General features: G+C 39.4%; 1 protein-coding gene across 2 annotated transcripts in view; it reads left to right on the top strand.

The window, feature by feature from the left end:
* LOC104169387 (ubiquitin carboxyl-terminal hydrolase 22) overlaps positions 1-14533 on the top strand; it is a 71648-nt gene extending 57115 nt beyond the window's left edge. For both annotated transcript variants that reach the window (XM_009710291.1, XM_009710292.1), the window contains 7 exons: positions 907-1012; positions 2743-2901; positions 5104-5230; positions 8068-8159; positions 9615-9677; positions 11627-11776; positions 13629-14533. In XM_009710291.1, the coding sequence (XP_009708593.1) occupies positions 907-1012; positions 2743-2901; positions 5104-5230; positions 8068-8159; positions 9615-9677; positions 11627-11776; positions 13629-13671 (740 nt within the window). In that variant the 3' untranslated portion in view covers positions 13672-14533. The remainder of the gene's footprint in view (positions 1-906; positions 1013-2742; positions 2902-5103; positions 5231-8067; positions 8160-9614; positions 9678-11626; positions 11777-13628) is intronic.
* The last annotated feature ends 1108 nt before the right edge of the window (positions 14534-15641 follow it).

The following is a 15641-nucleotide window of genomic DNA, read 5'->3' as shown; positions in this document are numbered from 1 at the left end:
CTGGTTAGTCTAAGAAAGCTGAATTGGCCTAATCTCAGCACTCAAATCGTAAAAATGAATTGCTGTGCTCCCGAGACCTGCAGCGACAGTTTATAATGCCTAAAAGATGGGTATGCGTTCCTTGTGCCCTTTAGAGGCTTGCCGTGTTTCTGAAGAAGCTGGAGGAAGACACAGCACTTACCTTCCTGCTTCAGATAAGGACATCTTTCATTTTCTCGCTGGTGAAAACTTGAACGGAAAGTACACATTTGTGTTGAAAGGACAGGTTACAGACAGCAGGCTGGTGGTTAATGGGTCTTAACAAACCTCCTCCCCTCACCATACTCTCAGAAGTTGACTGGGATAGAATTAAAAAGTAGCATTTGCTGACTTTTCTCCTCTCTGTTCGTTTAGGAAAATAATGTGCTATTGAATACTCTGCCTAAGCAGAAACTAGTGCTTCTGTGGTAAAGAGCTGGCCATTTGTGTAGATACAAATGTTGCACAGTGGTGCTCGTAAGTGAAGTTTAAATACTCATTTTCATGAACCACCTTGGCAACTCCTTTGTCTTAGGAACTGATCTTTATATCAGATAGTGTAAAGCAAATCTCTGTAAAGGGAGATAGGGCTATAACCTGAAAAAGGGTTTGCGTAACAGCTGATATGGCTTAAGAGCTTCACATCTACAGGAGTTAATGAGAAAGTGACTAAATGCAGTTATCTTTTGTATTTTTCTAGGAGTTCTTTTCTTGTTTCCTTGTTTTTTCTTCAATGCACAACATTTTCAGGGTTCTGTATTGTCTATGTGAACTTGCAGTATGTTCGTAAGTTTGTGTTATAAACAGTTACTGGAGACACAGTCCAAGACAAACCACTGTTCCCTCAGAGAATTTTTGACTTCTGAGTCTGTGTTTGCATTCCTCCAGGTGATGATAACGGGAAGAAGGCCAACAACCCCAACCACTGTAACTGCATCATAGACCAAATCTTCACAGGCGGACTGCAGTCTGATGTTACCTGTCAAGTCTGCCAGTAAGTAATTTCTGATTCCACACTCTGATTTGCATCTGTACACCCTCCAGTGCAACAGTTTACTGAATCTTCTCTTTCTTGAATACAATAAAGTACCAGCAAAATTTCAGAAAAACAAGATTTGTTTAAATACAACATCAGCTAAATGCAATCAGTTACCAGTTTATTGTCATATGTTAGTGTCATATATATAATTCAATGTCATCTATTAAGACATACCAAAAAAGCTACCTGGAAAGTACCACAGGCCTATGGACATAAACTTTTTACCAATCTGTAAAAGGTGGTTCTTTTCCAAGTTCATGAGGAAAAGACTTCCAAGATCTCTTTGGTTTTGAAAGTATGTAATTGCCACTACATTTGAAGAAAATTCTGGTATGAACCATATTTTCCTTCAGTTAGGAGTCTCATGTATCATCAGGAGAGGTTTCAAAGAGGCTGATACCTAATGTAATCTTAGGTACCAGCAAATGAATGTTTTACAGGAGTAAGGAAAAATGTATTTGTTGTTCTACTCTGTGTACTGGAACAAGTTGACTTCCCTTTCAAGATGTTTGATGTTGCCATAGTGCAGGAGTCAGAGTTCTTGTTTTTTGTTCCATCTTGCATTCTTTATAATTACGCACGCTGTCCTGCAGATGGACTGTTGCACTGGGCTTGTTTGAATCTGCTTTTATTCTCAGTTTCCTGGAGAGATTTGCAGAGGATTTACTGTAAAGAAAACCTACAAAATTTTGTTCTTTGCCTCGTAGAGCCACAGAATCCTTATAGGATAAGGAAAAGCTTGATGTCTTATGACACAATATTAGCATTGATGAAACTTTAACAAAAGAGGTTTTCTTTTAAAAATAGACAACTTTTGCGCAAATAATGCTGGAAAAAAGGCAGAATATTGTGGGTTAAATGAGACTGCAGATTGAAAGACTCTAGTTTTAGAGGAAGCAAGAATTCGAAAAATAAACATAACAAGTACAAACAGAAAATACTACCAAACTAGGATCTTAGACCCCTGAAGTTCTGGAGTTCTCTTAAAAATGTAAGCCTTGGAAGAAAAGATTTGAGTCAATACAAGTTAAAATTTTGAGAAGCTTTTTCCCTAGTCTACCTGTTGACTTGTCTTCATCTGTCTTTTAGAGAAATCTGATCGAGAAGATATTCTACTTCTTGATGCAGTTATTCTTTGGCCTCTCAAATTTCAAATGCTGTAGGAGATGCTAGTATGAACTGCAAAGCTTAATTCAGTGCACTGCTGTATAGCAAAAGTATCTGGCGCTCTCTTTATCGAAGTAGCCTTAAGCACCATCTTCCGTATCTTGACCAGAGAGCTGTGCTTCTAAACTGGTTGGATTGCATGTAGCTGTCATCATCAATGTTAGCTGGTTTATACTGGTCGGTAGTATGACCAGTACCTTTATCTCCAAGTAGCCCTACTTGTTCACTTTGAGTCACAGGGCTCCAGTGAGTGGGAGAATGTATTAAATGCGTGTATTTTGCGTTTAGTACATCACATACATTTCCTAAAACATATGGCTTTTAAATATTCAGAAAAACAATCACTTGTGGGAAAACATTCTGGAGCAACAATGTTTTCTGTCATCTTTGAGTGCCCCCTAGAGGTGATGTAGATCCCATAGTTCTTAAAAGTAAGTATCTGGTATGCATCCTAAAGTGAGAAAGACTATTGATTTTACTTCCTTTAAACAAGTATTAAACTACTTTCTTTTTCATAGTGGCGTTTCCACAACGATAGACCCGTTTTGGGACATCAGTTTGGATTTGCCAGGCTCCTCCACCCCGTTCTGGCCGCTGAGTCCAGGGAGTGATGGCAGTGTTGTAAATGGGGAAAGCCATGTATCAGGCACCACCACTCTCACAGACTGCTTGCGAAGGTATGAAATGTGACAAATACAGTTTTGGTGGAGTAAAAAGAATTTGGCTTAATTGTGTTCTCCAGGTGGCACTGAGCAATGGGATGCTTTGTCATGGCATTATCCCCGAACAGCGTTTTTATACGTATTGTAGTTTTTTGCATAAGAGAAAGTGAGAAGGCAAAGGAGGCTCAAAGCCTAACAATAAGCAATCAAAAGTAGTTGCCACGCAATGCAAAAAGAAAAAAAATTTTACACTGTTTGCTGCTAGGCAATGTGGTTTTAAATGATCGAAACCACTGGTGTCTGCCTCCATGTTCTCAGCTGTGTCAGCTAAGCAAGCACATAAAAAGAGTTCAAAACTCATTTAATGTTTATCTAAATTGCAACACCAAGTATGAATCCGATTTTGCTCTAAGCAGAGCTGAGGGTCAGCGACTCCCAGCTTTGTTGTGGGGATGGCATTCAGAATTAAAGGAATGGAGCTTTCAAAAAGAGAAGGTAATTCTGAGCAGGAAACTTAGGCGTCTTGGAAACGGATGACTGGAGAGAATGTTATGGCTTCATATACAGTTAATGTGGATCTTTTAGCAGATCTGAAAGTCATTCTCTTGTGGCAAATGCAGATACTTGTCAAAGATGTTTGTCTGAGGAAGAGGTTACCTGTAGCTTGGGGCAAAGCTAATCCTCCTGAAATAAAAACTCATAGCCTCTGACATCTGATTTCTAACCTTCTCAATACTTTTAAGATCAATAATTTTAAGAAAACAAGGGAGTTAGTACAAATAAGAAATTGCTGATGCAGGAACGCATCAAGAGGCAAAACCAGTCAAATTTTGGTGATTTTCTTCAACATACGGATTAGTAGACTCAGAGAGAGTTGATGATAGGGAAGGAGAAACATCCAGGTTCAAAGATACTCTCAAAGAGTATGGACTTTGGACAGAAGTTGAACTCCAGTGGATAAAGAGAATGGGTCTAGATTTTTGTGCAAAAGTTAGCAAGCAGGTTGACTATTATGTTCAAACAAGGAAGGTGTGTAACTTCATGTCAACCAGTATGACCACCCAACTTGAAGTTGGCTTGAAGAAGGAAGGATTGAGCAGGAATATGACGAAAAACAGGAAGAGGTAGGCACTCCTAACAACAGTAACAAATTTATAAGCCTTTTTACAGACTTGAGAGAAGAAAAAAAAATAAAAAGAAACAAAACCAGAGAATGGTGGTACATAGGCTAGATAAAGGAAATCGTATTAATCAAACAAGAGGAGAAAGCAAGAGGCTATAATGATATTTTAATGCTGGAGGCTGCATTGGCCCTAAACAGACTGAGGCAAGGTAGGGTTAGCGATGAGCGGATACCATGTTGCCATCCCATGCTTGGTGTGTGCGTTAATGCAAAATGTTCAATCATATTTCAAAATATTTCACCTAAAAAATCCTGATTGTAAAGCAGCCTCTGCAGAGATTGTCTGTTTGCCCTGTGGAAGTCTAAACTTGGAGGAAAAGACTTAGCAGTCCATCCTGCAAGCCTTTTCTGTGCTGACAGTTTCTGAAAAAGAGAGAGATATTTTGCTTTAGTGTGTTGTGAGAACATAAAGGTAGTATATTTTCTCTAAGCAGTTCCCTACTCTGTAATGGTCTCTTCCTATAGCTCCCTTGAGCAGTTCTGTCTGAAATTTTTGAAAGAGATTTTTCTAGTTGTCAACACTTGGGTTTTCTTGGAAGATATCTGTATTTTGAAAAGAACTTTGTGTTTGAACAGCCCTTTCCATCTTAGAGCTTTGATCCTAGCCCTGGAGGGCTACAAGCTAGAAGAGTGTCCTGCAGATAGCATGCAGCTGAACACAGAAATCTTGTCATCTTGCTTCAGAACTTCCATATCAATGTTTTTGTTTTTGAAAACAAAAGATCTTTGCTTTCTATATGAAAATTAGCTGTCCTGTTGTAGGAGATGAACTAACATTTAGCTCCATTCTCAGACACCGATGCATTTCAGTGCTGTGTTCCCATGTAGAGCAATGATAAATGTCAGATTTGGATATCTGAACCATAGCACTTTACATTATTATAGATGTTGGATTTTTTCAAAATGACACTTAAAAGCCGTGAACTCTGTCTCTTGTGGTGTCAGTGACCCACAAGTAAAAGAAATGTTTTCAGCATGGGTGGAAAATCATCTGATTGTTTTGTGCATCCTTTTGCTTTTTAATACTTTTACAGGTTTACAAGGCCAGAACATCTAGGAAGCAGTGCCAAAATCAAATGTAGTGGTTGCCATAGCTACCAGGAATCTACCAAACAACTCACTATGAAGAAGTTACCCATTGTGGCCTGTTTTCATCTCAAAGTAAGTTCACAGGGGGCAGACAAGAGCAGAAGATGTGTATTCCTCTCTGAGATGATGAGCTAAATTCCTGGACATACCTACTGACTTTCACTGACTAATCTTTTACAATACAAATTAATATAAAGAACAGCTTGCATGCCCAGCTAAATTTTTCTATTAAGGTAGTATTACATTATCTGTAATGTAGCTTTGCGGTATGTCTGTGGGAACCTAACTAATCGGAATCTAGAAATAAAATGGAAGGCTAGTACAATACCTGAACCAGTGTAGAAACCAGCCTTCAGTAACACTTGCTCATCCTGCATGGTAAAATTTTTACCTTACACTTCTACTGGAGGAATGCCACAGAGGAACTCTGTGTTCAAGGAAAAGCATGGAAAAGTTACCGGTTGCAAGGGAGAAAACTTCTTGTATCTTCCCAACTGTGGTACAGTTTGCAACATTTCCAGTCCAGATTGTCAGATGCAATGATGGGAGCTAATGTCATAGTTGGTGCCCTCACATAGTTTAGTCCTGTACAATTTATGTCTTAGATATAAAGAATATGACTGTGGTGTGAAGTAGGCAGCTGTTGCAGAAGATGAAGGTCATTCATGTCAAGAGGCAAAGGGTCCTTGAAAAGTGATGCCACAGGCCTTTTTAGAAGCAGCCACTATAGTAGTTTAACTTCATCTTTGATCTGCTTGAGTTTTTCAGATGCAAACCTCTAAAGTCTTGAGTATTTCCTGGGACAGAATGACAAAGTCCTCTTATTGCTAGGCAGCAACTGATAGTCACTGGCATCAGCTCTTACTATGACTGGTGTTTCAAGAAGCTGCTTATCTGGTGATGATACTAACGTCACATAAGCTACGTAAAGAAAAGCAGCATTTTACCTACAATGATGGTGACTGGAAACAGATTTTAAAACGGCAGTCTATACGCTGTGTACAAATGAAGGCTTGTGTTGCTTCTCTTTCCAGTTGGGGAATGGTGAATCGAAAGAACACATGCTCCAGCCTTTTGCTCAGGAGACTTCATTCAGTTGTTCAATTTTTACATGGTTTCTAGGCTTTGAACTTTGGTAAAACACCTGGGTAATTTTAATAGTGTTGGAATTAAACCTTTGTCTTGTAGCTGTCATGGCAAAGTGCATGCTGAACTTTGCTGTAGCATGCAGGCAATTTTTCTAGTTTATTTTCCAGTAGCCCTCTAAGCTAGGTCAGTACATTCATACTGGAAAATCTAATAATCTGTGTAACTATAGTGTCATGGTCTCACTGAGCAAGTCACAGACTGTATTCAAGAAATTATTCTAGTTTGGAGTGGTTAAATTGCATAGCAACTCTATATCCAGTGTAGCAGCAATTTAAAATTTATTTTCAAAATCTGGCTTGTACAGAAGCTTGTTAATGAAATGCAGAGATCATGACATGAAAACAGAGTGCCATAAGAAGGTCTGTATTCATGAAAAAAGATTGATTCTGCTTTCTACTGGAAAAAGGTGTTACAGGTGGAAAGAATGCCCTCTTCTGTAACTTACAGGCCTTTTCAGACTCTTTTGGGACAATAATGCCTTCACGTGTTCACCCCCATATACCAGCAGTTCTTCAGTCACATCTTGAGTATTAACCAAGACGATAAGCAATGTTGTATGCCAAAGATATTAGCCTGACTGGAACAGATAGTAGCACAGTTCCTTTGTTCTTTGGCTGTTTGTAGTCTTCCTGAAGAGTATTCTTGCATGGCTTGACTTGAGGTTTCAGGAGCTGCTTGGTTCAGGCTGGCTGCTTGGCTTTTGGAGGGAGTTTTGGGGATGGCGGGCTCTTGTTTTTATTTTATTATTGCAGAGTAGTTGTCAAGATATACCTAGATGATTCTGCTCTTTGGGCAAGACAGTGTGAACGTGCTCAACCCCTTTCCTACACTCACTTTAGTATTATGTTATCCAGGATGATTGAAGATTTTTTTGAAAATAAACTATTTTTCTTAAGTGATTGTGTTGTCCTGTCCATACAAAATACAAATTTCATTTCATGTGTTAAAGCAAAAAAGAAACACAAAAGATAAGGATTATAGAAGTCTCGGCTTTTTACGTCTGGATCTGTTGCTAGGGAATTGTTATGGCACCACAATTGGAAAATAATTAACTTGAAGTGTAAATAGAGCAGAATTTCTGAGAAATGGGGAGAGAAACTGCCTTTAAATAGAAACTCATTCATCTCTTTCTTCTATTTGTTCCTGTTTCCGTTAACATTCAATTGAGAAGATGAGGAGAGGATGGTGGGTATTGCAGGATCCTTTTGGCAGAGGGACAAGGCTTTTTTATTATCATATTCCGTGTTTGCCTTAATTTGAATTGGTGTTCCTGTGTAGGCTTGATTCCTGTCATTTGAGATGATTGAATGGGTGGATTAAGTGTGTGAATCTGATGGCAAGCTCTCATTGTCACCAGTTTTGTGTGCTAGTGTAGGCAGCAGCCATATATTTGAAAAGCGCGTAGTACAAATGAACACTGGCTTGGGTAAAGGCTGCGTGTGTGCTCTCTCTGTTTAATATATTTTTTCTTAATGTCAGTTGGGAATAAGTTTATATGTATAGATATTAAGGTAAACAATCTAATTAATAGGGTATTTTTTTCCCCCCACAAATTGTGCTTTATTTTCCTGGTAGAAATGTGTTGGCATTTACACAGGGGTTCTCAGCCTAGATAGTTGGTAGAAAAAAATCTGGGGATGTCCCTGGATACTGACTGCTAATAGACTTTTGTGCTGGTGTTGCTAAGCTTACGACATTTATAAAAGACAGAAAACTTATCCTTTCTCTAAAGAAAAAAAATTCTTCCACTTTATCTGCAGCGGTTTGAACACTCAGCCAAACTGAGGCGAAAGATCACTACGTATGTCTCATTTCCGCTGGAGCTGGACATGACACCATTCATGGCTTCCAGGTGTGTACCAAGTTCAAAATCCCCCAAAGATCTGGACAGAACTGTTTACCAGTTCATACATGTGCATCATGAAACATGGGACATCCTTGAATCAAGGTTATAGAACAGTATGTATAATGATACTTCTGTAAGCTTCTCCTTGAAATGTGCATATTTTCTAAACTCATTTTTAGATGAACTGTTGAGTTTTGTGCCAGAAAAGGCTTTATATTTAAACATACTTTTTTTTAATTAATGTGTGTTACGTTTCTGGTTGCATGTTAAATTTATAGAGTCAGATCCATCGTGCTTTCAGATCTCTGCTTTGGTCCCATCACCTGAGTGCCCACCCACCAATCCTCTTGTGTAATTAGGCAGACTAGACATAACCTAATGCCCAATGTAGTATTTCTGAAGTTATAAAAATCCTTCCTCTTTATTCCTGCACACATGCAGGGGTTTTTTGTTTTGTACCTTCAACTTCTGTTTAGAGAATGCTGCAAAAAGAAAAAACATAGTACAGATTAAAATAGGTATTTCTAATTGATATTTAAACAGAAACAGTAAGACTTCTCCCACCTCCTAGGTTTGTGAAAGACATGGCATTTATATAAATACACCTTTATGAAAGGAATTTAATCAGCTCAGTTAATGAGTATTTGTCAGGTATTCCACTCAAATATACAAGAGGATATCTGAAGCAATAAAGCAAGCCCCCAAACATGGCATCTCATAACACAGAGACTCTATTTGATGCTAAAATTTTACTAGTAATTTCAAGCTTCACCTGCTTCCCCCCTTCCCACCCCAGAGAAAAGTAAATGCTTCTGCCAGGAGAGAAAGGAGAACCCTGAAGCTCTGTTAAACAGTGTTATATTAAGAATACATAGTTTATTCCAGTATATTCTGGAGATTTTGAGACTTCCCTGTTCCTCTGTAGTGAATTCTCCTCAATAGAACAGGCTCTGCTGATGAAAGGTATCAAGCATATGGAATATAGATGGGGTAATCAGCAGGCATAACTCAGTAATCTGAATTTCATCGGCTATGAAATCAACAGCATAATCGTATTGCTGCTGTCAAAACACAAAATGAATTTACAAGTCACAGCCAGGATGACTGACCCATCACAGGATAAAGGATTGATGTAATTAGATATTTTTCCAGGTTTAAAATACAAATCTTTTCTTAACCTGTTTTTAAGCTTTTTGGATAGGACATTTGACGTGACCAGATCTGTATTTGCAGCACTGAAGCCTTGACCAGGAGGAGAAATGGTGTTTCTTATGTAGCATTGCTGTGAGAACAAATAAAGCATCTTTAGCATCCTAATCAACAGCCCTTCTCTACTGCGAAGCAGCATTGTGATTTTGAATAAGAAGCTGGATTTAGCAAACAGGCTCTGTCATGTAAAACCTATTTCCTTGGTTTGGGAAGCCACTGCTTTAAGTGACTGGATTTTTGTGTGTGTTACAGTAAAGAGAGCAGAATGAACGGGCAATACCAGCAGCCGACGGATAGTCTAAACAATGATAATAAGTAAGTGGTACATTCCATGACTCCTATTGTGAAAGGTAGTTGGTTTCTAGAAGGAGATGTACAGTCTGCTGTATGTCCTGCAGTGTGAAGTGTGTTGCCACATTTGACAGCACAGTAAGTCTGAACTGTTGCAAAATAAAGCTTCATTCACTACAATTGCTTATCCTTCCATGGTTTTGTGGCAGCTGACTTTCAGATCTGAAGGTGATAACCCCAGCAATGGGTCTAGGAGCAAAATTAAAAGCTGTGAGTACAGCATTAAAAGGGAGGGGTGTTTTCTTTAAATAGTCCTATTTCTATTGCAATAGCAAAGGGAGTTCCAGAGGACTGAAAGAAAATTTACAGAACGCTGTCACTCAAAGTCCCAAGTAGATGACCCCAGTAATTTGGGAGTCTCTTGGTCAGGTGGTAATTTGAGTCAGAATAAATGACAGGTAGATATGGGACTTGCTCAAGAATGTGAAAGGACTGTAATTGAAACTGATACCCATAGCTTTATGAGGACAGAGATCGGCACACAAACCTTACCTTTTTTTTTTTAAATAAAATTACAAGTTTGATTGCTAGTCGTATGCTGATGTTGTATATTTAAATTCTTCAAGGCACTTCATTTGGCACTAAAAGTTTAAGAAACCAGAACCACACAATAGGTAGATTTAAAAACTAGCGAACTGGGTCTTAGTATAGTTGTCGTACAAGCAGATACCAAGCAGGTGTTATGTGTGGTCCTATAGCGATTGATTGATTAGATGTATGGTGTTTTAATAGTGTTAGCAAAGATTTGAAAGAGAACACGACTGATCAGTGTGAAGGTTTGCATGTGACTTAAGTTGGAGAAGTTGTTAACAATGAAGAGGATTAGGTAATGAGAGCAGAGGCATCTGGGCTGCTTAGTAAGCTGGATGCCAGTAAACAGTTGGGGCAATCTTAGAGTCCTCCATTTAGGACTGAAAAGTGGTGTTCATCCTAGTTGGATTAAAGGACTCCACTAGAAGAAGGTGACTTTATTAATCAGTGGCTCTGTGGACAGTCAACTGAATAGGTGCCTTGTTGTGACACCGCTCTGTCAAAAGAGCTCCATGGATTTTGAACATAAGTAGGACAATATCAAGTGAGATTAGAGAGATTATTTTACCATTGTGCAGCTGTGTTTGTATCCTAGTTTGAGGATAGCATTTTAAGAAAGGGTTAAAGAGAGTGGAGGACATCTGAAAAAGAGCCGCAAGTATAATTAAGACTGGAAACAAAATCTTACCTTAGAACAAAAAAGCCGAGGACTTCAGTCTTCTCCTGTTTAAGAAAAGAAAGGAAAAAGAAAAAAGTTAAGAACAACTTGATTAGCAGTGTCTTTCTTTGGAGCAGAGATGTGTCTGCTAGGTTTTTTTTTAGCAGGCAAATGCACAGCAGCATCTAAAAGCTGGAAGTTGAGGCCAAACATATTTGGTATTTCAATATTTCAAAATAGGAATAGACTTTCCAGATTAAGGACAATTAATCAGTACAGCAATTTATCACTAGAAGTATTTAAGATTAGCTATATTTAAGATTACCTCCTTCCCCATCCCCATACCTCAAATGCATTTTTCTGGTTCACTAGAGTAACTGATTCAGGGAAACAGAAGGTCAGACTAGATAATCAGTGGTCCTTTTTAAGAATGCATCAATATTGATCTATTTTAGAAGAAAAATCTTTGATAGCCAGTATTGGTAAAGCTGACTGCTGTCATCCGACTGGAGTGTTGCAGTAATAGCAAGATGGAAAAAGAAAAATAACGGTTCTTTTCCCTGGGCAGGGATGCCCTCTTACCAGTTAATGTTAAAAGCTGATGTTTATTGATGGATCAGATCTTTTACTACATGTGTTTATGAACACAAGCTTCTGCCTGTCTAAAATGTCAGTTGTTTTTCTCCTTTTGATCCACGTATTCATTAACTCTTTTCTGCACCAGGTATTCCTTGTTTGCAGTAGTTAATCACCAGGGAACCTTGGAGAGTGGGCACTATACCAGCTTCATCCGGCAGCACAAGGACCAGTGGTTCAAGTGTGATGATGCCATTATCACCAAGGCTAGCATTAAGGATGTGCTAGACAGTGAAGGGTAAGTTGTGAACTGGAAAGGGAGGGAAACTCTTGACCTTTGTTGGGTTTCCCTTACTTTCAGTTAAAAGACCCTTTCATCATAGAGAAGACTTAATGTCTCTCTTTGAATATCTGATCTCTCTCTCTGTGTGTATATATTGGTGCTTCAGAATGTTGCTTTATAATCCTGGATCTGTTGAAGGAAGAAGGGAAGGATGAGGGACATCAGCTGACTCTGCAGTGTCTGTAACTGGTGCTCATGTCCAAACTCCTGCTTGCTAATGGAAGGGACTCTGAAAACCAAAGTGGTATGATCGTCCAGTGTGGGCGCAGTATTGACCTCCATGACACAATCCAATCTTTGTCTGCAGAACCTTTGGATTACTATGAGTGTAAAACATTCGAAGAAAAGCCATTAAGAAAATACTGTGAACCAGAGTGGGAAGGCTATATGGGAGGCTGGTATAGAACATGAGCTGTTTCTTAGCTCATGGCTTTAAATTGATTTCAGATTGACATCATGGTGTCAGGTGTTTGCATTAGACAAGTACTGGGAGTGCAGGGCAGTAGTTTGCTGGGGAAGCATCTTGGTGTTCCTCATTTGAGGGAACCATTGGGGACTGGTATATGTTAAAATCTGGAGTCTTCATTTTACTTTTTTAACTATGGACTTGGTACTGGAAAGATAAGCCTTTATTGTTCTTGTTTTAATTGTTCCTGACATTTCCATGGATTGTGGCAGGCACAGATGTTCAGTTTGTAATTTTTTTTTATTTAAAAAATAATTTTTTTCCCCATTTTTTAATCTTTTGAACTTCAACCAGGAAGTAAAAAAATCTGCTTTATAATATCTGAATTTTAGTGTTAAATGATTTGACAGGGTAACTTCTGCTTTGAGGTCAGCAGAAAAATGAGTTTGTTTTGCTTCAATAACAAGTGGCTAGCTCTGGTCCTCAGATCGGGTAAGTCTGTGAAAGAAACTGCCATAGGCAGGGAGAGGAGTATATGTGACACAACTGCTGCCTGTCCGTCTCTTTAAAGGCTGGTTTGAGCTCTGATCCATATTCCCTGGTTCACATAAAGCCTGACACTAAGTAGATGTGCATTGTATAAGGGAAGCTCCATAGGGCCTGAGATGGAATGATAATAATTGAAAAGTCTCAAAAGTGCTTTGAAGCTTTTTGAGAGTTGTGCAGTGACCCTGTCAGTGTGCAGCGTGTAAAGTGTATGTAGAGATGAGTCTGCTTCTCTCTGACTTGCAACTGCTTGAGCGCTGGGCTCTGCTCTGTAGCAGTACACATAAAGTAATTAAGGGCAGGAAGAATTTCATCCTATTAAAACACCAGATTTGAGTACAGATTGGGACATTAGATATTTGAGTTGAATTTGATTGGGACACGTGAGTTTTCACCCACACGCCTGGTTCTTCGTTTTGCTTCTGGTAACAGTAAATGGCAGACAGTTTGCAATAATCCTAAGCGTCTGATGCTTTGGTAAATGTGATTCTAAAGCAACAGTTGCATCTTAAAACACCTCTGTTGTATTTTGTGTCATGATAGTGTTAAATGGATGCTGCCTGTCTGGGCACCAGTCTTCCGGAGGTGTCAGGGTTAAAGTAGATTGTACAACAAGAAGGTTTGGCTGTTCGACGTACAACTGTTCAGTTTCCTGAGTTGCTGGTAAAATTATGTCAGCTGGCTTCCCTCCTTCTCATCCATGGTTACTGTAGGGAACTGGCATGTCCCTGGAATTGCTTCAAATTGAGAAGAAAAACAAAATAAGTCCTCATTTTTTGTGATCACATCAATGGAAATACTAATCTGCTCCGACGCATAGCAAAAAGCTGAAACTGTACCTCTGCTTTCTTGCAGATATTTGCTGTTCTATCACAAACAGTTCCTGGAGTATGAATAGCCTTATCCAGCAGCTTGTCAGATATAAACAAGGAAGAAAATAAGCAAGCCTTCTGAATCGACACACAAACCTACCTGAAATGAAAAGACCCATTAAAAAACAACTAGCACTGAGCTGTAACAGGACCTACTTGACACTGACTCAAAGCCTGGCGGAGTAAGAAATGAACAATGTCCAACGTGTATGCAGTCCTGCAAGGACAGAAAGGGGGAAAAAAAGAGGCTACAGTCAGTCACTTAACAGAGGAAATATAAAATGAAAGGAATGCTCTGGGTGGGGGAAATGGGAGCAGAGGAGTCCGGGCACTGGTACATCTCCTATGTTCCTCCAAAATGTGTGTGGGAAGGCAAGGGGTTATACCCTCATCTCCATAAAGCATCTTCTCCATTTGGTGCTTCAGCTCCAACGACCAATCATATAACAGTTAAAATTAAAAATCCAAGCCCATTTTTTATGCATATGGGTCTGAAAGCAGTAGAGTGGAGGAGGAGGGGATGACACAACTAAAGGACTTTGCAAGTATCTTTTTATTTGTGAATTTTAGTTATTAAATAAATACAGTATGAAACTATTAGGCTCTTTTTTTTCAACAACCGTAAAAGAAATCCTGGATTGTGGAACTGAAGCTACAGTACTGAGACAGGTTTTCAAGCATGCCTGCTTGCACAGGTAATGTCTAATGCCATCGGACTGCTCATCAAAAGTATCAGCACAGATTCTTTTCTGTTTGAGCCCTTTTTTGTTTTGTTTTCTATAAATAGCTATTTTCTTAATTTTTTTCCTTTTACTCCCTTTTTTCACGAGAATGAAATTCATAAATGCAACCATCAGTAAAAATGAATGAATTGGCGTGTTTATACTGTAAGAGTGGTCTTGGTTCTTTTTTTTTAAATCTTGTGAATAAGTTTGAATTTCTCAATATCGCTTGTTTTGTTGTTGCTGGTTTTGGTTTGTTTTTTCCCCCTGCTGCCTTCCAAAGGCGTAGATATGACACTTGAAAGAACCTCAGTATTGAAAAATGTACCATCTGTTAGAAACGGTTGCTGCTGGGGGCAGCAATGAGCGACAGATCTGCTGCGATTGAGCATTTCTGCAGTGCGCTCGGTTTTTAAGTAAACAACACATTTTCCTGGTATGTGCTAGGCTGGTATTGGTTCCTTGTATCCTCCCAAATGTATTAACTCCTTGCAGAATCACAGCCTGCGTACCGGCGGCCTTAGCTTTTGCAGCACTTGGTGCACCGGCTCACTCCTGCTTTGTCACAAACGCAGTTCTGCTCCTTTTTATCCCTCTCCGCTGCTGTCTTTGAAAAGCAGCTCCTTGGCTTGAGGTACCAGCAGTAACCGCTGGTGTGCTGTGTCTTGCTCTCAGGAGGCTGGGCTGGGGATTGCGTTGCAGCCTGTGAGAGAAACCATTCAGAACACAGAGCTGAAAAGAGCAAAAATCGCTTTGTTCTCCCTGCTTTATGGACCCGTAAAGCGCTATGTGTAGGAGTTAGGCGCTGTGTAAGTTGGGGTAAGAGCCACACCAAAGAGGTCCTTAAGCTTGGCATATGGATCCAGACAGCCATTCTTTGACTTTACCCGTGTGGTTGAAGACAGGGATGGGTGTCACCTTTTAGATTCTGTGCTCTAGAAGTGAGTGACAGGTGTCTAACCTGCCTGAGACGGAGGTGGAAAGCGGTCTGATAAACAGAAGAAATAGGAGGAAAATAAGGGAAGCAAGTTTGGTTTTTAAATGAGCATCTTATAAGAGCAGATGAACAAAAGGACGGTGGAATTGCATTTGATTTGTACACAAACTGTAAGAGTACAAGGCAGTTTTGTGCATCAAGAGATTTCTACGACAGCTTGCAACAGGGAAGGAAGAAGGGACAACTAATTGAAGCACCTTGAATACCAAATCAGACATAGGAAATGTGGGAGTTACCCAGCAGCCTGATTTCTGCAGAAGCGATAGCGTACTCTGGT

This window comes from Cariama cristata, unplaced genomic scaffold (genome assembly GCF_000690535.1).
Source record: "Cariama cristata isolate BGI_N322 unplaced genomic scaffold, ASM69053v1 scaffold11431, whole genome shotgun sequence".
NCBI lineage: Eukaryota > Metazoa > Chordata > Aves > Cariamiformes > Cariamidae > Cariama > Cariama cristata.
Note: the sequence above shows the minus strand (reverse complement) of the source record. Positions and strands in the feature narration are given on the sequence as shown.